Source organism: Hypanus sabinus, unplaced genomic scaffold, assembly GCF_030144855.1.
Source record: "Hypanus sabinus isolate sHypSab1 unplaced genomic scaffold, sHypSab1.hap1 scaffold_298, whole genome shotgun sequence".
In the NCBI taxonomy this organism is placed as follows: Eukaryota; Metazoa; Chordata; class Chondrichthyes; order Myliobatiformes; family Dasyatidae; genus Hypanus; species Hypanus sabinus.
In genome coordinates this window covers 357,284-383,212 of record NW_026781133.1, presented here as the reverse complement: position 1 = coordinate 383,212, position 25,929 = coordinate 357,284, and the positions used below count along the sequence as shown (strand labels likewise).

General features: G+C 44.6%; 1 protein-coding gene across 1 annotated transcript; it reads left to right on the top strand.

Moving 5' to 3' along the window:
* The first annotated feature begins 369 nt into the window (after positions 1–369).
* LOC132388330 (oocyte zinc finger protein XlCOF6-like) lies at positions 370–24,223 on the top strand. The gene is made up of 3 exons (XM_059960667.1): positions 370–385; positions 6,221–7,858; positions 22,555–24,223. Exons 2-3 carry the CDS (start codon positions 6,668–6,670, stop codon positions 23,242–23,244), a joined length of 1,881 nt encoding a protein of 626 aa, XP_059816650.1. The 5' UTR covers positions 370–385; positions 6,221–6,667; the 3' UTR covers positions 23,245–24,223.
* Positions 24,224–25,929: the final 1,706 nt, after the last annotated feature.

Sequence of the window (25,929 nt, the reverse complement as noted above, 5' to 3'; positions counted from 1 at the left end):
TCTGCTTAGTTGCTGCCTGAACTGCAGAGCCTCTTCAGCATTTTGTGTGCGTGCATCTTTGTGTTTCCAGCAAATGCAGAATCTCTTTTGTTTCACATCTGTTTCAGAACACGAAATGCCTGTTGATATTGAGTGTATCGTTTATGGGAGTCGCTTTCTGCGTTAAGAAAGCTGCTGAGTTTTCTACACAGAAAAAAAAACTGATATGGACGTGGAACCGGTCCCTGCAGAATCTTTTAATGGCACCATACTTACCCATAAATCACCGCGTTTAAAATTTCGCTGTCGTTTGAAGCACCGATCAAATGCGCAGGCGTCAGGATCGCAGCCGTCTCCGATAACTACGCATGCGCGCAGTATACAAAATGTCGGGAGGATCGGAAAGGTAAGGGTTTTTCTGACTCAAATTAAGCGACAATTGCTGTGAGAACCGGAGACTGTCGCCCGCAAACTCAGCACAGGCCAGATTTTTTTCTTCTCTCTCAGCCCCACGATCCGTACACGGGCCCCGGGGAGCTTCCGGCTAATCAGGGAACGGGAGCAGATAGATCTCACAGACGGAGCTGAGCTCCAGCTATCTGAATGCAAGGATTAGGAACTCGGAAAAAGAGAACAAAATCTTTCTATCAGCTGTTGAGAAAATCACTTTTGTTCTATCTCCAACCGCAGCAAGTGAAAATCTGCAGAAGCTGGAACTCTTTTAATGCTGGAACAGCATTAGTACTCATTTCCATAGATGCTGCCCGGCCTGCTGAGTTCCTCCAGCATTTTGTGTGTGTTGCTTGTTCTACCTCCTCTTGTTCTGGACTTTTCTACACGTGAGGACATGTTTTGACCCATTCTCTCTTGGTACATAATGATATTAAACACCTTTGTCCTGGACAACAAGTAGCCTTCAAATCACAAATATGCCAGACTCTAGTGAGTCAAACTACTGCCCTTCCCTTCATATTCATTGGCATTGCCATAACCAAGTTCATCACCGTCCAACACTTGAGGGAGGGTTCAGCGGAAATATTTATGTAAAATACAGAAACTGGTTGTACCTGTTTGCATTTTGGTGATGCAAAATTTGCTGGAGAATTTGCAAGTGGGAAGAAGGGGAGTGATATTTGGAAGTCTGACTTCTTAAAGCATCATTTAGTAAGAAAATTGCACACAGTGACATACAAAAGTCTGGGCACCCCTGCTCAAAATTCCTGTTCCTGAGAACAGCTAAGCGAGTAAAACAATGACCTGATTTCCAAAAGGCAGAAAGTTAAAGATGACACATTGTTTAATATTTTAAGCAAGATTACTGTTTTGCATCCATCATTTACAGTTTCAAAATAATAAAAAAGGAAAAGGGCCTGAGTTTGGACACCCTCCATAGTCAGTGCTTAGTAACAACCCCGTTGGCAAGTATCACAGCTTATAAATACTTTCTGTCGCCAGCCAAGAGTCTTTCAATTCTTGTTTGGGGATTTTTGTCCATTCTTCCTTGCAAAAGGCTTCTAGTTCTGTGAGATTCTTGGGCCGTCTTGCATGCACTGCTCTTTTGAGGTCTATCCACAGTTTTTCGATGATGTTTAGGTCAGGGGCCTGTGAGGGCCATGGCAAAACCTTCAGCTTGTGCCTCCTGAGGTAGTCCATTGTGGATTTTGAGGTGTGTTTAGGATCATTATCCTGTTGTCGAAGCCATTCTCTTTTCATCTTCAGCTTTTTTACAGACGGTGTGATGTTTGCTTCCAGATTTTGCTGGTATTTAATTGGATTCAATTTCCATATACCAGTGAAATATTCCCATGCAACTGGCTGTAACACAAGCCCAAAGCATGATCAATCCACCCCCTTGCTTAACAGTTGAAGGGGTGTTCTGTTCATGAAATGCTGCACCCTTTTTTTCTCCAAACATACCATTGCTCATCGTGGCCAATAAGTTCTTTTGTAACTTCATCAGTCCACAGGATTTGTTTCCAAAATGCATAAGGCTTGTTTAGATGTTCCTTTGCAAACTTCTGATGCTGAGTTTTGTGGTGAGGATGCAGGAAATTTTTCTTTGGATGACTCTTCCATGAAGGTCATATTTGTGCAGGTATCGCTGCACAGTAGAACAGTGCACCACCACTTCAGAGTCTGCTAAATATTCCTGAAGGTCTTTTGCAGTCAAACGGGTGTTTTGGTTTTCCTTTCTAGCAATCCTACGAGCAGTTTTCTCGGAAGGACTTCTTGGTCTTCTAGACCTCAAAATGACCTCCACCATTCCTGTTACCTGACATTTCTTAAGTACATTACGAACTAAGGAAATGGCTAACTGAAAACTCTTTGCTGTCTTCTCTTGCTTTGTGGGCATTAAGTATTTTAATTTTCAGAGTGCTAGGCAGGGACTTAGCGGAGCCCATGGCTGCTGATTGTTGGGCCAAGGTTTGTGGAGTCGGTATTTGTAAGGCTTTGAAATTTGTAACACCTGGCTTTTCCTCAATAACGGGTGGGACACTTTAGAAACTGTTGTAGGAGGAATTAACTGGCAGAGCTAAGTCAAAGATGTGATAGGGATTCGATAGTTAGGGGAACATAACAAGAAGAGGATTAACGTCCTAGTGGTAAGGCTTGCAAGTGCTAGTGGGAGAGTCAAACTAAAGTTGCAGGCAGGGAGGGAGCCAGAATGACAGAACAAATAATGGAGGGGGTTAATTGAATTGAATTGGCTTTATTACTTATATCCTTCATATACATGAGGAGAAGAAACATTTACATTACGTCTCTGACTAAATGTGCAATTTATAGTCATAATAAATAGTGTGTACAACAGGCAGTCAACATAACATAGAGATACAGGATGAATCAGGATGAATTAGTCAGTCTGATGGCTTAGTGGAAGAAGCTGTCCCAGAGCTTGCTGGTCCTGGCTTTGGGATGTCTGCACCACTCTCTGCAGAGTCCTGCGATTGAGGGAAGTACAGTCCTCATACCAGGCAGTGACACAGCCAGTCACAATACTCTCAATTGTAACCCTGTTGAAAGTTCTTAGGATTTAGGTCCCTATTTCAAACTTTTCAGTGCTCTGAAGTGAAAGAGCACTGTTGTGTATTTGTCACCAAACAACCAGTGTGTATGGAACATATATTATTATATTGTAGCCATTACAGGAACTTGGCTCCAGCCAACAGTCTGAGGAATTTAGAGCGACAAATTTTTCTCTAGTGATCGCAGACTATGCCAAGAAACAAAGCTTGATATATTAAGTGATTTTAATTTTCCATATATTGACTGAGACTCCTATACCGTAAAAGGGTTAGTTGGGGTAGAGTTTGTCAAATGTGCCCATAATCGGAATGTAGAATTCCCAATGTAGAAATGTGCAATAGGCTGTTAGGAAATGATCTAGGGCTGGTGACACAGAATAGTGTTCATAATGCCATGAGATTCCAAGTAATTATGGAAAAAGAGAGGTCTGGACCACAGGTTGAGATTCTAAATTGGAGAGAGGTCAATTTTGATGGCGTCAGAAAGGATCTGACAAGTGTGGATTGGGACAGGCTGTTTTCTGGCAAATGTGCACTTGGTGAGTGGGAGTTCTTCAGAAGTGAAATTTTGCAGGTGTAGAGTTTGTACGTGCCTGCAAAACTAAAAGTAGAAAGGTAACTGATGCAGGGAACCTTGGTTTTCAAGAAATATTGAGGCCCCGGATATTTTGTTCCTCTAAATACTTTAGACAGTTGGGTGCTACCAGGACTCAGTAATGACTGCAATATCGTAATTCCACACCATGAGCTCATCCGACAATTTTTTCAGTTGTCTTCTCTTGGTTTTTAAAAGCTTCCCAATAGTTTCTGCTCTTTTGTTTGCCATCTCTTTGGCTTTTATGTTGGCTTTGGCTTCTCATTTCAGCCACGGTTGTGTCCTCCTGCCTTTCCAATGTTTCCACTTCTTTGGGATGTGTCTATCACTCAGCTCCCGAGTTGCTCCCAGAAACTCCAGCCATTGATGCTCCATCGTCATTCCTACCAGATTCCACTTCCAGTCAGGTTTGGCCTGCTTCTCTGTCACAGAAACGTGGAGAAGGTCAGAACAGAAACATGCCCACTCTGGACGATCAGAATGGTAATCTGTACGGGAGACAAAATAGATGGGGGAGGTTTTAAATAGCAGTTTTGCATCCGTATTGACTCAGGAGATGGACACAGAGTCGATAGAGGTGAGGCAAAGCAGCATCAACTTCAGAGACCCTGGACAGATTACAGAGGTGGAGGTATTTGCTGTCTCAAGGCAAATTAGTGTGGATAAATTCCCAGGGCTTGAAATGTAGATCCCTGGCACCCTGTGGAAGACAAGTGCAGGAATTGTCGGGATCCAAGCACAGATATTTAAATCATCCTTAGTGACAGGTGAGGTACTGGAGGATTGGAGGACAGACAATGTTGTTCCACTGTTCAAGAAAAGCTCTAAAATTAAGCTAGGAAGTGATATGTTGGTGAATTTCACAGCAGTAGTGAGAAAGTCATTGGGACATATGTGTAGGAACCGGATATATAAGTATTTGGATAGATGTGGACTGATTAAGGATAGACAGCATGGCTTTGTGCATGATAGGTCATGTCTAACCAATCTAATGGAGCTACTCGAGGAAGATATCAGGAAAGTGGATGAAGACAAGGCAAGTGGATGTTGTCTACATGGACTTTAGCAAGGCACTTGACAAAGTCTCATATGGGAGTTTGGTCAAGAAGGTTCAGTCACTCAGCATTCAAGATGAGACAGTAAATTGAATGAGACACTGTCTTTGGGAGAAGCCAGAGTGTGGTAGCAGATGGTTGCCTCTCTGACTGGAGGCCTGTGACTAGTGGTTGCAAAAAGGATCAGTGCTGGATCTGTTGTTGTTTTTCATCTATATCAGTAATCTGGATAGCAAATTTGTGGATGACAACAAGACTGGTGGTGTAGTGGACAGTGAGGAGGACTATCAGGGCTTTCAGTGTGATCTGGACCAGGTGGGAAAATGGTTTGAGAAATGGAAAATGGAATTTAATGCAGACCAGTGTGAGTTGTGGCACTTTGGTCTGACCTACCAAGGGAGGTCTTTCACAGTGACTGGTCGGGCACAGGGGAGTGTTATATCAGAAAAGGACCTCTTGAAGAAAGTGGTATCACAGTTAGGTAGAGTCGGAAGGGAAGATTTTAGCCCAATGGCCTTCATGAACAAAAATACTGACAACAAAAGATGGATGTTATGTTGACTTGCAGAAGACATTGCTGAAGCCTAATTTGGAGTACTGAGTGCAGTTTTGTTCACAACCTACAGGAAAGATGTAAGGACTTTGAAAGAGTTCAGAGAAAATTCACAAGGATGTTGCCATGTCTGGAGGACTTGGGTTATAAGGAAAGATTGAACAGGTCAGGACTTTATTCCTTGGAATGTAGCAGATTGAGGAGAGATTTGATTGTGATAGAAGGGCATAGATAGTGTAAATGCAAGCTGGCTTTTACCACTGAGATGGGGTGGGATTACAACCAGAGGCCCTGGGTTCAGGATGAAAGGTGAAATGTTAAGGGTAACATGAGGGGAAACTTCTTCATACGGTCAGTCATCCGGGTGTGGAATGAGCAGACAGCGCAAGAAGTGCATGCAAGCTCAATTTCAACATTTCAGAGGTTCATGTAGGTACCTGGATGGTAGGGGTATGGGAGTGGGCAGATTAAATAGTTCAGCACAAACTAGATGGCCCAAAGGGCCTGTTTCTGTGTTGTAATTTTCTACAAGAATGTGAAATATTACAAAAATTCACTCTGTCTTTTTAACAGCTGTGGAGACCAACCATTCACCTCAACAGGAATTTTTTATATAGCGTTAAAACTGTGGCACTTAAAGTTAATAATACATAAAAAAAAATCCCAGATGCACATCAAGAAAGACTATTTGTGTGAGACTGTTTCAGTTACTGTGGGGCCAGGCACCCATGCAGCTTAGCAGGAACAGAGAATAATACCAATGGAGAGAGTCCAACTCAGCCCAGGTACAAATTGGAGATGGCAGAAATGCCCCATTCTTATAGAAACAGGAACAGCATTAGGGAATTGATGGTCATTCCAGACTGTGCCCAGTCAGGAGATGATTTATCTGTCCAACCTGGGTTTAACCTCACTGTATCAGTGTGATTCCAGATCAAACCTTGGCAACTCAAGTAATCACATCTGAAATGTTGTCCTAAACACATTGATGGATTTTGTAAATCTTTTACAGGTTAAAAATGAGAAGGAATTTATCTCCAGGAAGCTCAATCATGGCACACCAGTTTTGTTGTCTCTGTCCAGATATTTAAGAAGTGGGGCGAGGGATTCAATCGACCATCCTTCCTGCTCAGACTGTGGGGAGGGATTCACTCGATCATCCTTCCTGCTCAGACTGTGGGGAGGGATTCACTCCGTCATCTGACCAACTGGCACGCCCGTCATTTTACACAGGAGAGAGGCCATTCACCTGCTCAGACAGTGGGAATGTATTCACTCGGTCATCACAATTGAAGGTACATCAGCACATTCACACTGGGCAAGGCCATTCACCTGTACTGTGTGTGAGAAAGGATTCAGTCAGTCTTCCCACCTGTGGACACACCAGTCAGATCACTCTGGGCAAAGGCTGGTGATCTGCTGAATATCTGGGAAAGGATTCACTCAGTCATCTGACCTAATGGCACACCAGCGTGTTCACACTGGGCTGAGGCCGTTCACCTGCTCACAATGTGGGAAGGGATTCACTCAGTCATCCCACCTGCACAGTCACAAACGAGTTCACACTGGGGAGAAGCCATTCACCTGCTCAGTCTGTGGGAAGGGATTCACTCAGTCATCCACACTACAGAGTCATCAGCGAGTTCACACTGGAGAGAGGCCATTCACCTGCTCAGAGTGTGGGAAGGGATTCACTCGGTCATCCCAACTACTGGCACACCAGCAAGTTCACACTGGGGAGAGGCCGTTCACTTGCTCAGAATGTGGGAAGAGAGTCACTGATTCATCTGCCCTACAGAGACATCAGCGAGTTCACACTGGGGAGAAGCCGTTCACCTGCTCAGAATGTGGGAAGAGATTCACTGATTCATCCACCCTACAGAAGCATCAGCGAGTTCATACTGGGGAGAAGCCGTTCACCTGCTCAGAATGTGGGAAGAGATTCACTCAATTATCCAATCTACAGAGACATCATCGAGTTCACACTGGGGAGAAGCCGTTCACCTGCTCAGTCTGTGGGAAGAGATTCACTGATCCATCCACACTACTGAGTCATCAGCGAGTTCACACTGGGGAGAAGCCATTCACCTGCTCAGAATGTGGGAAGGAATTCACTCGGTCATCCTACCTACAGAGTCATCAACAAGCTCACACTGGAGAGAAGCCGTTCACCTGCACAGAATGTGGGAAGAAATTCACTTGGTCATCCACACTACAGAGTCACCAGCGATTTCACACCGGGGAGAAATCGTTCATCTGCTCAGACTGTGGGAAGGGATTCACTGACTCTTCCACCCTACAGAGACATCAGCGAGTTCACACTGGGGAGAAGCCATTCACCTGCTCAGAATGTGGGAAGGGATTCACTCAGTCATCCCACCTACTGGAACACAAGTTAGTTCACTCTGGGGAGAAGCCGTTCACCTGCGCAGAATGTGGAAAGAGATTCGCTCACTCATCCAACCTACATAGTCATCAGCGAGTTCACACTGGGGAGAAGCCGTTCACCTGCTCAGAATGTGGGAAGAGATTCACACACTCTTCCACCCTTCAGAGACATCAGCGAGTTCACACTGGGGAGAAGCCGTTCACTTGCTCAGAATGTGGGAAGGCATTCACTCAGTCATCCCACCTACTGGCACACCAGTCAGTTCACACTGGGGAGAGGCTGTTCACCTGCTCAGACTGTGGGAAAGGATTCACTCAGTCATCCAACCTACAGAGACATCAGCAAGTTCACATTGGGGAGAAGCCGTTCACCTGCTCAGTCTGTGGGAAAGGATTCACTCAGTCATCCCAACTACTGGAACACAAGTCAGTTCATAGTGGGGAGTGGCCATTGTTATGAATCCCTAGGTTTCGTTTGATATGGACTGTCATTTTAAGAGAAATTAAGAAGGTGAATCAGTCTGACTTGCAGCTTGTTTACATCGCTCGCAGCTTGTTTAGTTTTAACCGAGGACACAGACACTCAGAGTCAGATGGAGATGGATGAAAAATGGAAGGATTGAAACCAGGGAACTAGTGGCTAAAGGTCACTGTTTAGAACTTTTCTGTGCCCACAAGGGTGGGTTAATTATCCATTCACTGTACATTGAATGTGTGGTTGTCACCTTGTTTGATCCATAGACGTGTATCTGATTTGAGGTATCCTGTGAAGTCCACTTATGTGTTAACCCTTGCCTGGGTGTGACGTGGTCATTCATTTGAAGATGATACCCCTCATGACAAGTCACTTTCGGTGATAATTCGTATGTAGATTTGTAAAGATGATGGATAAAATCTACAGCAACTGGTCTCTCATTTTACCACTGTGGAACCTGTAGAACAGACAGACAGGCAGACGTACTTTATTGATCCTGAGGGAAATTGAGTTTCATTTCAGCCACACCAACCAAGAACAGTGTAGAAATATAGCAATATAAAACCATCAATAATTAAATAATAATAAGTTAATCTTTGCAAGTGGAAATAATTCCAGGACCAGCCTATTGGCTCAGGATGTCTGGCACTCCGAGGGAAGATTAGAAAAGTTTGATGGCCACAGGCAGGAATGACTTCCTGTGACGCTCAATGTTACATCTCGGTGGAATGAGTCTCCGGCTGAATGTACTCCTGTGCCTAACCAGTATATTATGGAGCGGATTGGAGTCATTGTCCAAGATGGCATGCAACTTGGACATCATTCTCTTTTACGACACCACCGTCAGAGAGTCCAGTTCAACCCCCGGAACATCACTGGCCTTACGAATGAGTTTGTTGATTCCGTTGGTGTCTGCTACCCTCAACCTTCTTCCCCAGCACACAACAGCAAACATGATAACACTGGTCACCACAGCCTCGTAGAACATACTCACCATCGTCTGGTCAAAGGACCTCAGTCACCTCAGGAAACAGAGTCGGCTCTGACCCTTCTTGTAAACAGCCTGTGTGTTCTTTGAGCAGTCCTGTTTATTGTCAATTCGTATCCCCAGGTATTTGTAATCTTCCACCATGTCCACAATGACCCGTTGGGTGGAAACAGGGGTCACCGGTGCCTTAACCCTCCTCAGGTCCACCACCCTCCTTAGTCTTTTTCACAGTAAGCTGCAGATGATTCTGCTCGTACCATGTGACAAAGATTTCCACCATAGCTCTGTACTCAGCCTCATCTCCATTGCTGTACGACATAACTGCCTTCTCTCGACATTTACCCTGAATTACAAATATCTCTCTCATCACCTATTTTGTGGATGAACTGAACATTCATACTTTACCATCTGAAGACTCCAAGCCTTGTTTCCCCCGAGCTCAATAGTTTGGGAGTTATATTTACACACATATATACACATAACACTGTTAATTTTCATTTAATTTGCTTAAGTTACTATAGTATAAGTGGATACTAATAAGCATTGTGGTTTTCACATCAAAAACAGACTCCAGTAGTAGTCTGTTGCTGCTGGTTCGTTTCTGAAGCGTTAAGGTTCGTAACAAAATGGGGCCTGCTTCTGGGATATGATCAAATTTGAGGATTGATTAATTATCAATTTCATTGGGGAAATCTCTTTTGATTTATTTCTGTTTGGAAAATTTGCAGCAATGGATGTTGATCAATGTCAGGAAGCGCCAACCTCTGTGGCATTAGAGGACGCCAGAAGGGTTGAGTTGTTGAGTATTGCTGAAAGGTTAAAAATTGCTAAGGTGAAATCGACAATGAGGAGGGCACAGATGCAGAGGATAATAGCTGAACATTATGTATCTGAGGTTGTGTTTAAAGTGGAGGAGTTGGAGGTGTTTCCTGAAAGTAAACCTAGTGAGCTTGAGCTCCAGTACAAGTGAGAAAAATTAAAGATGGAGGCTGCTGAAAGGCAGAGGCAGTTTGAGGCTAGAGAGGCAGAAAAATAGACAGAAAATTGTCTCATAAAGTGTAATAAAGGGAAAGGCTTAGCATGCCTATTCTGCTGGGCTATAAATGTGCAGGAGCTGTGTGTGGTTCAGTGCTTTGCTCAAAGCCACTCATACTGCCTTGGCTGAGGCTTGAAATCATGACCTTCAGATTGCTAGTTCAACACCTTAACCAGTTGGCCATGTACCACACATTATGACGTAGTGAAGCAGGCTGTGCTCAAAGCTTATGAGTTGGTCTCAGAAGCATACAGGCAAAAGTTTAGAAATTTGAAGAAATCTGAGCCAGACTTATATGGAATTTGCTTATGAGAAATTTGTGTGTATTGCCCGGTGGTGCACATATAAAAATGTAAATGATGATTTTAGCAGCTTGAAAGAGTTGGTTTTAATTGAAGAATTCAAAAAGTGTGTCCCTAATGACATAAAGACGTATTTAGATGGAAATGCTGCTGCCACTTTGCAGGAGTCTGCTAGATTAGCAGATCAGTTTGCTTTAACTCATAAGGTTATGTTTACCCTGAATAAGAGTTTTGAAAAGAGTAGCAGAGATAACCAGGGTAAACCAGAAATTAATGCTTGGATTTGTCACACTAGTCAAGTTTTGGCTAAAACTAATCAGGTCATCCCAGTGGCCCCACTCCGGCCTATACCTGCATTTGGTGAACCCTTTTCCAAAGTTATAGTGGATTCTGTTGGCCCATTGCCAAAGACTAAAGCTGGTCATCAGTATCTGCTAACTATTATGTCTACTGCGTCCAGATTCCCAGAGGCAATACCTCTCAGAAATATTAAAGCTAAAAATGTATCGAAGGCTCTTACCGAGTTTTTTTTTTACTTTATTCGATTTACCTCAAGAAATCCAGTCTGATCAAGGAAGTAATTTTACATCTGGGTTATTCCAGCAGGTAGTTTATGAACTGGGAGCAAAACAAATTACATCGTCTGCGTACCATCCAGAATCACAAGGGGCTTTAGAAAGATTTCAATATACCCCCAAAACAATGATTAAGACATACTATATTGAAAATGGAAACGACTAGGATGAAGGAATACATTTGCTTTTGTTCGCAGTAAGAGAGTCGGTTCAAGAATCATTGGGCTTTACTCCATTTGAACTCGTATTTGGACGCAGAGTGAGGTGAGCTTTGACCTTGTAAAAGGAATGGTGGATTGATGGGGATGTACATGTTAACTTGTTCGACTATGTATTAAATTTCAAAAATAAACTACACCAATTCTGTGGTCTAGCAAGACAAAACTTAAAGATTTCTCAAAACAAAATGAAGTGTTGGTTTGATAAGCAGGGTTGCGAAAGAAAATACCAGGTGCGAGATAAGGTGCTTGCCTTATGTTGACGAATCCACTTCAGGTGAAATTCAATAGACCGTTTGAAATAGTCTCTCAATTTAACGATGTGAATTATGTTGTTACAACACACGACTGAAGTAAACTAACACAGCTAGTACACATAAATAGGATAAAGCCTTATTTTGACAATCAGGCACCATCTGTGAGTGTTGTTGTCAAAATATATGAATCTGGCAACCCTGAGAATGAAACCATTGACTCATGTGAGACTTTTCACAAGCCAAACGTGGTCCCAGTTAGGCTAATGAACTCCGTTGTTCCAGAAAATATTGATAACAAGTTGGCTCAACTGCAGCCAAAGCAACAACAACAGCTGAAGGAATTAATTCTGAAGTTTAAAGATTTATTTCCCGATGTTCCCAAGCAAATCACGGTCTCAGTACATGACGCAGATATTGGTCAAGCCAAACCGATTAAACAACACCCATATCGCATGAACGTAGAAAATGTAAATTCGCTGAGCAATTGTTGTAAGTGTGGAAACAGATTCAGTAGGTCTCAGAGGCACAGATTATGGGAAGGGAAATGCAGCAACAAAAACAGTTGCCTATCTTATCGCTAGGATAGATGATTGCATCAATAAAGTTGGAATAGCTAATTTCTTACAAAGATTAATCTGTTGAAAGGGTATTGGTGTGTTCCATTGATGGAGAGAGGTAGAGAAATTTCTGCATTTGTGACACCATCTAGGTTGTATGAATACAATGTTTTGCCTTTTGGAAAGAAAAATGCTCCAGGAACATTCCAGAGAATGATTGATATTGAAATTCGAGGGTTAGAACACACAGATGCCTATATTGATGACTTAGTCACAGGGAGTGACACTGGGGAAGAGCATATCTCTGCAGTAGAAAAACTGTTTGACAGGTTTTCTCAGGACGACCTTACAGTTAGCTAAGAGTGAATTTGGCCATGCCACTGTGACCTGTCTTGGCTATGTTGTAGGTCAAGGCAAGTTGGCTCCTGTTCAGGCAAAAGTCCAGGCAATTTCTCAAGTTCCTATTCTGACTGGTAAGAAGGCTCTTAGAAGGTTTCTGGGAATGGATGGATAATATCGTAAGTTCTGTAAGAACTTTGCTGCTCTCGCTCTTCCTCTGACTAATCTCCTGAAGAAGGGTGAAAAGTTTGTTTGGACTGAACCTTGTCAGGAGGCATTTGATCGATTGAAAGATATTATATGAGATTAGGCCAATCAATGTAGTATTCTCAACAAATTTAATTAGCAGATTGGAGCTGTGGGTGGCAACACAAGTCATGGGTGCACAGAGAGTAAAGGAGAGGGACAAAGAGACAACCCTGTGGGTTATGTGTGCTGAGGGTCAGAGAGACAGAGGAGATGGAGCCCGCTCTTACCACCTGCCAACAATCTGACAGGAATTCCAGGATCCAGCTACTCAAGGCAGGGTGAAGGCCGAGGTCTCTGAGCTCCTTGTCGATACTTCACGCCTTTGTATGGCTTCTGCTCTGCCCATAACTACAAGGAACTTCAAAGAGCTTTGGAGAGCAGAGAACATCAGAGAAACAAGCCTCCACCATGGACTCTCCCTACACTTCCCCTCGCTCGGAAAAGCAGGCCATGTACACAAAAAACCTCATAACCTGGACATTGTTGCTGCAAACCCACTCCCACATTGGCAGAGAGATACAAAAGCCTTAAAGGTATACCTGGTGTACCACCAGGCTGAAGGATGGCTTCCTGTCTGCAGTTATAACCAAAATGAATGATAAAATGTACTCGGCCTCACAATGTAACTCGACGTGACCCTGCACCATATGTCTATCTGCACTGCACTTTCTCTGCAGCCATAATACTTTGTTACAGTTATTTCTTTGTTGTCTATGAGCTCAATGTACTGTTGTAATGTATCGATCTGTGTGGATGGTACATCAGGCAAGGTTTTCACTGAAGCTCAGTACGTGATGATGATAAACAAATACGCCACTTTAATTGTGTGGAAATATTAGACAGACTGAGCTTCTGCTCCGGAACCACAGAAAGAAACTGACCAGTTGTCATTTCTGTGGAACGCAAATATATGGAAAAGTCTTCAATCTCACATTACGATCTGCAGTAACTGGGATCAGGTGACCGGTGATGGGTCTCCCATATCAATATCAGAATCAAGTTTAATAGCACCAGCATATGCCATAAAATTCGTTGTCTCTGCGGTAGCAGTAGAACCTAATTCTTAACAAAAGATTTTAACAATTGTGACTTAAAGTGTATATATATATATAGTACAAAAATATAAAAAAATGTAATAAGCTATTCTAATTGTGTAAATGTAATAATCTATTTTAATTGTGCGGAGCTATTTGATCCGGATCTCACTGCGTTGTCTGAAGGGGACAAAGGTGAAGCTACACGTACACGTAGAGCAGTCAGCCTCCCTTCACCTCCCTCACAATACATTTCCTGCTCATACCATCCTCCCTGCCACCGTTATCTCTTCAGAAGCCATGCTGTTGTATATATGTACATTTCTGCTCACTAGTATTGCTAATGCGAAACAGGTGTTCTTTAACTGCCACAGTATGTTGCTAAGAGAATACAAGGTACCGAGTAAAAAATACATAGCAAAATGTGTCTAGTAAAATAATACATGGTAATATTCAGTACATAAGAGTGATTACATTGTTTTACAGACATTCACAACCCTCGGAGTTTCCCCTCATCTCAGTCCCGGACAGTCCACCCCCTTTTTCAGAGACTGGGATCACTGGTTCAACCGGTAATGATGTTCTGCATTTCAATGTGTTCACCTCTCAGTCCTCGATTCTCTAAATGACATTTAGAGTTATCACATTTGATCTGTCTTCAGGTTATGACCCCACCTCTCCAGGGATCAGTCAGGTGACTCTTCATTGCACTCTGTATAACAAATACTCTCTAACCTCATTGTTCATGGAATTAGTTTCCATCTTCTGCAGCCCCGTGTTGCCCCAACCACTCAGCTCCCACCCCTGTCACTATTTTCATCTTCCACCTCCCCCCTCACCTGAATCCACCTCTCACTCTCCAGCTCATGCCCCATCCCTACCCCTCACCTCTTTTCTCTGACTATTTCCCCTCCACTCTCAGTCCAGAGGGAGGGTCTCGGCCCGAAATGTTGACGGTCCATCTCCCTCCACAGATGCTGTCCGACCCACTGAGTTCCTCCGGCAGTTTGTTCTTTGGACTGTATAACCCGTGTTAATATGGGGAGCGGGATTTAACACCATATTGCAGGGTTAGGGTTAATGGACTTTTCGGTGAGACGACAACATTAATGACGGGTTTCATCACTGAATCCAATGTTGTGGGATGTAAAGTCCCCTGTTATGTGTACGGCTGTGCCGTGTTGTTGGTGGAGTGGGCAGCGTGGTGTTTGTCTCGATTCGGGTCACAACACCAGAATTGCCAGTGGGGTCCACACACAGTGTGTTAGACAGCAGAAAACCTTTCGTCCCTGTAGTCTTTGTCTCCTGGTAAACTCAACACCCTGACACTGTGGACCATAGATACCCCTTCCTCTCAGAGTCAGGGAATCATTCAGACAGCTGATCACCGAGAGGAATTATATTTATTGGTCATTAAAGTTCACCCAGATTCATTTGGACGGATTTGATGTGGAGTTCGGGGTGTCACAGTGACAGGGCCGGACGGCCGAACTCTTTCCGTTGTCCAAACATCCTTCCAGGTGAGGCGACACTTCACCTGTGAATCTTCCGGGGTCGCCCGTTGTGTCCGCTGCTCCCGATGCGGCCGCCTCGACACTGGTGACACCGGCTCCTCCGCAGTTTTGTCGGGTAGGAGTGTTTTTTTTAACGGGTGTCGATATTTTTCTTCCCTTTTGTGCGGGGGGGGAGGGGTGGGTTTTGGGGGTTGATGATCGGGATGCCGTCCTTTCTGATGCGGGGGGGGGGGAGGGAGTTTCATTTTTTTCTCTCTCTGAACGACTAACGTTTTCTTTGTTTTGTGGTTCTCTGGAGAAGGAAAAAAAAACTCAGCGTTATTTATGAATTCCTGCTTTGATAATAAATTAATCTTTCAACCATCCACTCCGAGCGGGACTTCCCGGTGTCCAAACATTTCAATTCCGATTCCCATTCCCGTTCCGACGTGTCATCCCATCCCTTGCCAAGATGAGGCCATCCTCAGGGTGCGGGATCAGCAACTTGTATTCCGTCTGGGTGCCCCCACCCACCCTGATGGCATGGATATCGATTTCCCCTTCCGGTGAACAAATTTACCTCACACCCCTCCGTCCCACTCCCTCTCATCCCCTCTGTCTTTGTACGTCCTCTCACCTGCTTATCACTTCACTCTGGGTCCACTGCTCCATCCCTTTCTCAATATATTGAAGTGTACCTGTGAGTGTCGATACTCAAAATATCCTCACACGTCTGGTGTTACATGGTTCGACCTTCATACATCCTGTTTAGTGTTTAAATATATAAAAAGTTAAAGAAGCTAGAATCTTTACATAAATTATTATCGCAACTATACGAATAGAAAATATTGTATTTCGGAAGTGACAAATGTTAATGGGAGGAGAGCAACCATTTGGGAGGTTTGGAAATGCATTTCATCTCGTTCATTGCCTCACTAAGTTACTCTTTTTCCTATCAACGCAAAGAGAAAAAGAGCCTCTTTTCAATCAACTACAGTTGGTGGAGCGAGGCCAAGGAGTTAATCAGCTACTAATGATATGAAATGACGTAAAACTAGCTTGTAGCCTAGAATTTTTTTTCCATTTGGCTTCCAAAACAAAATTAAATTTATCCAGGTGTTGAAGGGGATTTTGAATGATTAGCTTGTGTATCTGATCAAAATCAGGAAGAAGATGAGCGAGCACTGAATTTTTCTTTCATTATTTTCCACTCTTAAACATAGGTTTCGATGTTCATTCCGTGCTTATTATAGCTCCTTCCTGGAATCCAATGGTACCCATTGGAAAGAGCGGAAAAATGCTCGCATTTGTGTACAGGTATTTTCCAGCTTCATGGACAACGGGTCGAGCGAGAAGGAATTTCACAAATACCTAAATTAAAAACAGTCACAGCTCCAGGATTTCACCAAAAACGAACAAATATCCTAATGTTATTAGTGGTATTTTTCCCCACCAGCCAACACCCCTACTTCCCAACCCCCGCTTCCGTAAAATTCCCTCTATTTAATATCCGGGGTTGTTAAATTCCCCGCTTGTTTATTTTGACTGTTTTACAGAGGTGTCGGAGCGGCTCTCCGGTGAGCTCTGGTAGCACTGCACCCCTGAATGTATGAGACAGTACAGTGTTAAATGTAAAACCCTGAACAATGTCGATGATCAGAGGGATCTTAGACTCCAAGTTCATCGCTCCCTGAAAGAGACAGCACAGATTGATCGGGTGGTTAAGAAGCAAATGGCATGGTTGTCTTTATTAGTTGAAGCACTGAGTTCAAAAGTCGGGAAGTTGTGTTGCAGCTTTGTTAAACTATTTAGACCACATCTGGAGTGTTTCATGCAGTTCTGGTCGCCCCCATTCTCGGAAGGATGTCGGGGCTTTGGAGAGGGTGCAGAACAGTTTTACCAGGATACTGACTGGATTAGAGTGCATGAGCTATAACAAGAGGCTGGACAAACTTGTGTTGTTTTCTCCAGAGCGGCACAGGCTGGGGTGAGACTGGATGGACTTTTATCAGATTACGAGAGGAATAGATAGAGTGGACAGAGGGTATGTTTTTTTCCTGGGGGTTTGAAATATCTGACACAGTTAAGGTGAGAGGAGATGTGAGGGGCGTCTGTTTATTTCCACTGAGTGCTGGGAAGCTGGAGTCTACGTCTGGGGTGTTAGACCCCACCGGTCACGTGATCCCATTTGCCCCTCCCATTTAACCATAGATGTAACGATCTCTTTGTGCATGTTCACAATCTCCAGGTGGGTGGTCATGCATCCTCCATGTTGTGTTGGGGAAATCTGATGTTGGCACTGAGTCTCGTTAACTTCCCCCGAACTCGCCTCGCTTCCTGAGGCTCCTCACATTTGTCCTGGAGCTTTATGGCTGTTGTGTCTTCTGCCGGAGTGGGGTGGGTCCCAGATTGTGGGGATCTTTGATTTTACTGCCTGCTTTACCGAGGGACTGGGAAGTCTAGGGGGGAGGATGGTTTCTGTGATGTGCTGATCTGGATCCAAAGGTCTCTGCTGTTCCTCACAGTCACGGGCGGAGCAGTTACCATGCAAAGCGTGAAGTGTCCGGATGGGAAACTCTCTATGGTGTGTAGATAAAAATTTGGTGAGGGCCACAGTATATCTGTTAAAGTTCTTGTTATTTTTGCTAATTCTGTCATTTTAGAATCTTTTGTACGATAGTATGTACTATTCATTCAGTACCTATGTGTTGCTGGAGGACCATCAGTGATCGTCCTTGATCCCTTCTCCCACCTGGTTCCATCTGCTCATCTTGTTCAACCTCTGTCCAGTCTCCTCACAACCCCAACCCCACTTCAGTGATGTACACCAACCATCTGGGTCATCCTCAGTCCGCCTTGTATCCCACCTCCTCAATGTTATATATCAGCAAACTTTCTTCCAACCCTTGTCTTCATCGTGAAGTGCTCTTTTGTACCTTTGGCCTCGCTGAGTCATTTCCAGAATCGGTTATTGTTAGCTGGAATGCCGGAGGGTCATCAGGTCCCAGTTCTGTTGTGCATTGGTGTGGAGGTGCTCGTTTATGAACAGTGACGGGCTGACACACTGCAGCATTTTGCTGGCAGCAAAGAGTACTGGGAGAGTTCGTGCTTGGGCTCTAATCCTGTGATCGGCTTTCCAGGCAAATGGAACTCTTGGTGTTTTAGCTTTGACTTTGGTTTGAGCTTCTACAGATGGGGCTGGATGTTCGTCCTGCAATGAAGCAGAAATTTCGAGCAACTGGACATTGGTTGTGGGGAAATCCCGGATTGCACTACCCAGTGTGAGATGTGGGGACAATGTGTGAGACTCTCAGGGTCGGTGAGTGGCAGATTCAGCTGTGTGATTGTGAGGTTGGGTCCTGGGATGTAACAGTTTTTGATCCAGGTAAAATCGACCCAGCAATCGAGCTGTTTGGGCTTGTGAGGTGTTGAGTGAGTATTGCTAACAAGGTTTACATAAGTAATCCCAGGAATGATCGGTGGAGCATTTGAGGGTTTTGGACCTGTGCTCAATGGAGTTCAGAGGGATGGAGAGTCTGCGATCTGACAGCACTGTCTCAGAATAAAGATGCATCTCCTTAAAACTGAGATGAGAAAATTTTTTTGGCCAAAAGGTGTCTGATCTGTGGAATTTGTTGCCACAGAGGTTGATTGAGGCTGCCGTTTGAGTATATTTATGACAGAGATTAATATACTCATGATTGCTAAGTAGCTTCACCTAATTCTGTTCCTGTGTCTTATGTCTTACCATGATTGAATGATGGCTCCTTCTTATCCCATATCATTCTTTGACATGTGAGGGGCAATAAAATATTGTTCACTGAGATCGTTAAATCTGCCTTCAGTGTTTAAATCTCAGTGAGTTTTGTTCTTAGTAACATTACGCAGAAATGTTTAGTTCTCCTTTTCATTATTAACGTGCTCCATTGTCTCTCTGGTTAAAGTTAGACCTGTGGTGAGAGATTTACTTGAAGAAAAACCCCAACTGGAGGCAAACCACGACTGTAAGACGAGGGAACAGCAACAAGTGAACCATCCCGAGGATTGAGAGCATCAACTGGAGAGAAACCAATCTGACTCGGAGATTCCGGTGATTCAGTCCGGAGAAAGTCTGGTGAGTCTCATTTACTCAAACACTGGTCCTTTAGACATTACATACCTGTACAAAGGAAGGTAGGTAATAGTGGGGAGTGAGACTGAATGTGCCCAGAAGAACCAGTTATGCCTCTGTCAGACCCAGTTCCAATCACTCCAGGTCTGGTAATGTGCTTCCAGCAGCCCGGCCCTTTGAAACCACTCCCATTCCCTCACAGTGGTCACTCAGTTCAAGGTCTTGCATCCTCTGATGTAGCTTTTGGTCAGTTCTGAGTGGGGAGAGGGAAAGAGAGGGGAGTGTTTATACTGACTCTCTTTCAAAAACAGTATTTGTTTGAACTTGCTGCAAACTCTCTCCCCATACCCTGTACTTTCTCAACCAAATTATTGACATAGATGACAAGTAGCAATGGGCGTAACCCCAGGGAACGTCACTAAGCACAGGACTCGAGTCTAAGAAACAGTCTCTCACCATCACCCTCTGATTCCTACCACCCAGCCATTCCCAGACCTGGGGCTCTGTAACAAACTCAATGTTAACAGGAAGATTAGTCCGTGATTAAGATGATGAGAGAATTGTGGCCTCCTGAAAGGACATGCGAGCTGAGCTGTCTGATTCATTGGACCAGATCCACCTTCGTTGACAACGTAATTTACCCCTTGTCCATCCACCCAAGTCATGTTACTTCCGATAACCCACAGTACCCCAATCACCCTCCGCACACCCACACCCTTCTGACCATTCACCCCACACCGACACATAGACAGGCCCCCTTCACCCACGTCCACCCTCCCAGCTTGGGGAACCGCAACAAACTGATCCCGTGATCCCGACACAGTGCAAAACTAAAACCAGGGATGCAAGACTGGCGAGCCTGGAGCCTCCAGCTGTCCGGCTTGGTCCCGGCCCTTTCCCACTGTACCCGGCCCTGGATTTACACAAACCTGAGATTAACCCCTTCCTCACCACCACCTGAACAGGAGAAACACCCGCATCAGCTAGGGTTGAGCTGCAGTTGGTCCCCGTATGTGTAAAAACTCCCCGCTGTCGGATATGGAGACCAGAATCGTACCCGGTAAAACCATATAACAATTACAGCACGGAAACAAGCCATCTCGGCCCTTCTAGTCCATGCCGAACGCTTACTCTCACCTCATTCCACTTACCTGCACTCACCCCATAACCCTCCATTCCTTTCCTGTACATATACCTATACAATTTTTTTTAAATGACAAAATCGAACCTGTCTCTACCACTTCCACTGGAAGCTCGTTCCACACAGTTACCACTCTCTGAGTAAAGAAGTTACCCCTCGTGTTGCCCCCTAATCTTTTGCCCCTTAACTCTCAACTCATGTCCTCCTATTTGAATCTCCCCTACTCTCAATGGAAAAAACCTGTCCACGTCAACTCTGTCTATCCCCTCATAATTTTAAATACCTCTATCAAGTCCCCCCACAACCTTCTACGCTCCAAATAATGAAGACCTAACTTGTTCAATCTTTCTCTGTAACTTGGGTGCTGAAACCCAGGTAACATTCTGGTAAATCTCCTCTGTACTCTATTGAAATCTTTCCTATAATTTCGTGACCAGAACTGTATACAAAACTCCAAAATCTTGCCTTGCTAATGCCTTCTACAATTTTAACATCACATCCCAACTCCAATACTCAATGCTCTGATTTATAAAGGCCAGCATACCAAAAGCTTTCTTCACCACATGAGATTCCACCTTCAGGGAAATATGCACCATTATTCCTAGATTTCCTCACACTGTCTACAAGCTTTCTCTATTTGTGAACTAACCTCTTCTCTCCTAGTCTCTTCAATTTGATTCCCACCCCCCAACCATTCTAGTTTAAAGTCTCCCCAGTAGCCTTCACAGATCTCCCGCCAGGATATTGGTCCCCCTAGGTTTCATTTTTGTACAGATTACTCTTGCTCCAAAAGAGGTCCCAATGATCAAGAAACTTGAATCCCTGCCCCCTGCTCCAATCCCTCAGCCACGCATTTATCCTCCACCTCATTCCATTACTACTGTCACTGCCGCGTGGCACAGTCAGTAATCCCGAGATTACTCCAGCCCTCCCTTCTTGCTCCCTCTCTCCCTCACTCTCAATTCCCCCTCACCCCTTCCTTGTCATCACAAGGATGTTGCCCGGTCTGGAGGACTTGTGTTATAAGGAGAGATTGAACAGGCCAGGACTTTATTCCTTGGAATGTGGAAGATTGAGGGGAGATTCGATGGAGGTATACTACAATTATGAGGGTTAGAGATAGGGTAAAAGCAAGCTGGTTTTCTCCACTGAGATGGAGTGTGACTATAACCAGAGGCCGTGGGTTAAGGGTGAAAGGTGAAACGTTCAGGGGAACATGAGGGGAAACTTCTGCCGGGTGAGATTCCAAAGAGATCACCAGCTCGTAACCCAGCACGGATGGAAAGCGTGCAGGAGAGCCGGCTGGATTCGAACTCGGGACCTTTCATCCTGAAGTCTGGCATTGATGCCACTATGCCACCAGCCAGGTCAGGAGATATTTGACATGGCATTGAAACTGTGGCACTTTATATTAACATTACATAAAGGGAAACCCCAGCTGCACGTCAACAAATGCTATTTAAGTGAGAGGGTTTCTGTTACTGTGCGGCCAGACACCCTTTCAGCTCAGTGGGAAGAGGGACTAATTCAAATGGACAGAGTCAAATAGAGCCAAGTCACAGATTGGAGATGGCATAAGTGTCCCACTCTTATAGACCATCAGAGAGTTTGAGGGTCGTCCCAGATACCAGCACTGTGCCCAGTTAGAAGGTGATTTCTCTCTCCAACTTGTGTTGAACTTCACTGTAACTGTGTGATGTCGGATCACACCTTGGCAACTCAAGTGATCTCATCTCAAATGTTGTCCTTCACCCACTGATGGATTTTTAAATCTTTTCACAGGTTAAAATCGACCAGGAATTTGTCTATGGGAATTCAAACACAACACACCAGTTGTGCTGTCTCTGTCTAGATATTTAAGGAGCAAGAGATTCAATCAGCCATCCTTCCTGCTCAGACTTTGCGGAGGGATTCACTCGGTCATCTGACCAATTGACACGTCCATCATTTTACACAGGGGAGAGACCATTCACCTGCTCAGACTGTGGGAATGGATTCACTCGGTAATCTCAACTGAAGCTACACACTGGGGAAGTCCATTCATCTATTCTGTGAGTGGGAAGGGGTTCAGTCGGTCTTCCCACCTGTGGACACACCAGTCAGTTCACACGGGGCAGAGGCTGGTCATCTGCTGAATTTGTGGGGAAGGATTCACTCGGTCATCTGATCTAATGGCTCACCAGCGAGTTCACACCGGGCAGCGGCTGTTCGCCTGCTCAGACTGTGGGAAGGGATTCACTTGCTCATCTAAACTGAAGGTACATCAGCGAGTTCACACTGGGGAGAGGCCATTCACCTGCTCAGACTGTGGGAAGGGATTCACTTGCTCATCCACACTGAAGGCACACCAGCGAGTACACACAGGGGTGTGGCCGTTCACCTGCTCAGAATGTGGGAAGGGATTCAGTCAGTCATCTGATCTACAAAAACACCAGCGAGTTCACACTGGGGAGAGGCCGTTCATCTGCTCAGACTGTGGGAAGGGATTCAGTCATTCATCCACCCTACACAGTCACCAACGAGTTCACACTGGGGAGAGGCCATTCACCTGCTCAGATTGTGGGAAAGGATTCAGTCATTCATCCACCTTACAGAGACACCAGCGAGTTCACACTGGGGAGAAGCCATTCACCTGCTCAGAATGTGGGAGGGGATTCACTCAGTCATCTGATCTACAAAACCACCAGCGAGTTCACACTGGGGAGCGGCCATTCACCTGCTCAGTCTGTGGGAAGGGATTCACACAGTCGTCCAAACTATTGGCACACCAGTCAGTTCACACTGGGGAGCGGCCATTCACCTGCTCAGACTGTGGGAAAGGATTCACGCTGTCATCTAATCTACTGAGACACCAGCGAGGTCACACTGGGTAAAGGCCTGCTCAGTCTTTGGGAAGAGATTCTCTCGGCCATCTCCACCAAATGTGTATGATTGTCAAGTCAAATTTGAGTTTCAGGAAGGTATCAAGGAAGAGCAAGAATTCACTGGCAGAGAGGACGGAACCTACTGCCTGAGGGCGGTTTCTGCCCAGAACATTTGGGCGGACCCCGCAGCGTCACAGTGGCAGTCCGAGAGCAGCGTCACAACCCGCGGTAAGTTGCCGAACTTTAAATAATTGTTGAGACTGTTTCAGGGGAAGGAACACTGCTGTCACTGCGTTTGGTTTAACTCCGCCATCGGGATCATCGCATGCAGGCACTTCTTGAAAATGGCGCAAGGGTTCACCCAGTTTGGAACCATAACGGTCCAGTAGAGAAACGGAGGTGCAGGTCCGAAATTGTCTCCGAAGTCCGAGAGGCAGCCAGTTTTTCACCTAATCCTAATGCTAATGCTAATGCTAATGCCACTGCCTTATGACTAACCTTGACTAGACTAATGACTGACATGACTGATTATTTATGACTACTGACTAATAACTAAGAACTATGAAATGCCACACTTGTGAAAATAAAAATAAAAAATGGAAAAGAAGGAAAGTTGTTTGGTCATTGAATGGAATCCGGTTAAAACCTTCGGGTATTCAGTCCCGTTCGAGTGTGGAAGCTGCACATGTGCAAAGGGAGCAGTGAAAATACTGCTTGACAAAACTGTTTGACTCGGAAACTGGAGGACCAGGAAACAGAAATCTGTGAGCTTTGAGCTGGGACAGCAAGAGCAATAAACTGTAGTCCTGAAAAAGGAAGGAAGGAGAAAGGAGGATGCTGAAATACTAACACCAACGGCGTTGGGCTTTTCCTCCAATTTTCCCACGCCAGCCATCAGACTGAAACCGACGGCCCTTCCCAAGTTTCCTGGCAGCAGACGTGATTTTCACAGGTGGAGAAAGGACTGGGACGCACTCCAGAGGCAGGGAGAGCCGACCGGTGCAGGAGAGGTGAAAAAGGTTCAATTGCTGAACAGTCTTGACCACAAAGTCAGAAGAGACCTTCGCCTCAAAACTTATAAAACTGCAGATGTCATCTTTCGTGTTCTAGAAAACCGCTATGGAAATCGAGCGTGGAAATCGGAAATGGATAGTATTGGTGCAGCATGCGAGCCAAAATGCGGGGGTTGTGGCTGCGGAAACTGCCAGCCGGGCGGCAAAGGAATGATTCTTGCTGAAGAGAGGGAACTTGTATACAAATTCATATACAAAAAAAAAACAAAGCAATAGTGATAAGGGAGAAAGAAAAGCATGAATATTGACTTCTCTAACTTCCGTTAATGCCCCTCCTCCCCTTCTTACCCCATCCCTGACATACTGAGTTGCCCATCACGCCACCTGTTCTCTATCTCCCTCTGGTGCTCCCCTCCACCTTTCTTTCTCCCTAGGCCTCCTGTCCCATGATCCTTTCCCTTCTCCAGCTCTGTATCACTTTTGCCAATCACCTTTCCAGCTTTCAGCTTCACTCCACCCGCTCCGGTCCTCTCCTATCATTTCGCATTTCCCCCTCCCCCACCTACTTTCAAATCTCTTAGTACCTTTCCTTTCTGTTAGTTCTGACGAAGGGTCTCGGCCAGAGCTTCTCCCTATGGATGCTGCCTGGCCTGCTGTGTTCCACCAGCATTTTGTGTGTGTTGTTTGAATTTCCAGCATCTGCAGATTTCCTCGTGTTTGCACAATACTTCACATTATGGATCATATATACAAAAAAGTAAAATCAAAGCAATAGTGATAAGCGTGGACACTGAAAAGGCATTTGATTCGGTTAATTGGAAATTTTTTTACGGAGTTTTACATAGATTTGGTTTCCATAACAATTATTAAAACTATACAGGCACTATATGACAACCCTACTGCTAGGATTAAAATCAATGGATATTTAATCAAATGGTCTTACCCTAGAAAGGGTCACAAGACAGGGTTGTGCATGGTCAGCACTACTCCTCGCGTTATATCTGGAACCATTAGCTCAATACATGAGACAAAATGGGGAATTACTAGTAAAGGGACAGAGCATAAATCGGCTTGTTACGTGGATAACATTTTGATCTCTTTACCTGATTGATGCAATCCTTTGAACAATATGGTCAATTATCAGGATACAAGATCAACATAGATAAAACCCAATTACTTTCATATTACTACAGCCCAGCAAGAGAAATTGAAAGTAGATAACCCCGGGCATGGCATACAGGGTCTTTCAAATATTTGGGCATCATTATGCCAAAAGATTAGGCAACATTATCAGAATGTAATTATCAGCCTTTATATAAAAAGAACATTAAGGAATATATAGCAAGATGGAACCTGATTCCTTTCTTTTAGTTTCAGTTCAAGGAGTGAGTCTATTATAATGAATACACTGCCCAGACTGTTATAGCTCTTTCAGCCCCTACCAATAGAGATTAATCAAAATCAATTCAATGAATGGAACAAGATGTTATCAAGGTATATTTGGCAAGGTAAAAGGCCTATAGTTCATCTCAAAACTTCGCAATTAGCAAAGGAAAAAGGTGGATGTGGCCTAACTTCTCTTAGAGGTTATTATTTTGCAGCACAGTTAAGAGCTGTGATATGCTGGAGCAACCCATCGTATGACGCTCAATGGAAAAACATTGAGGAGCGGGTACTTCCC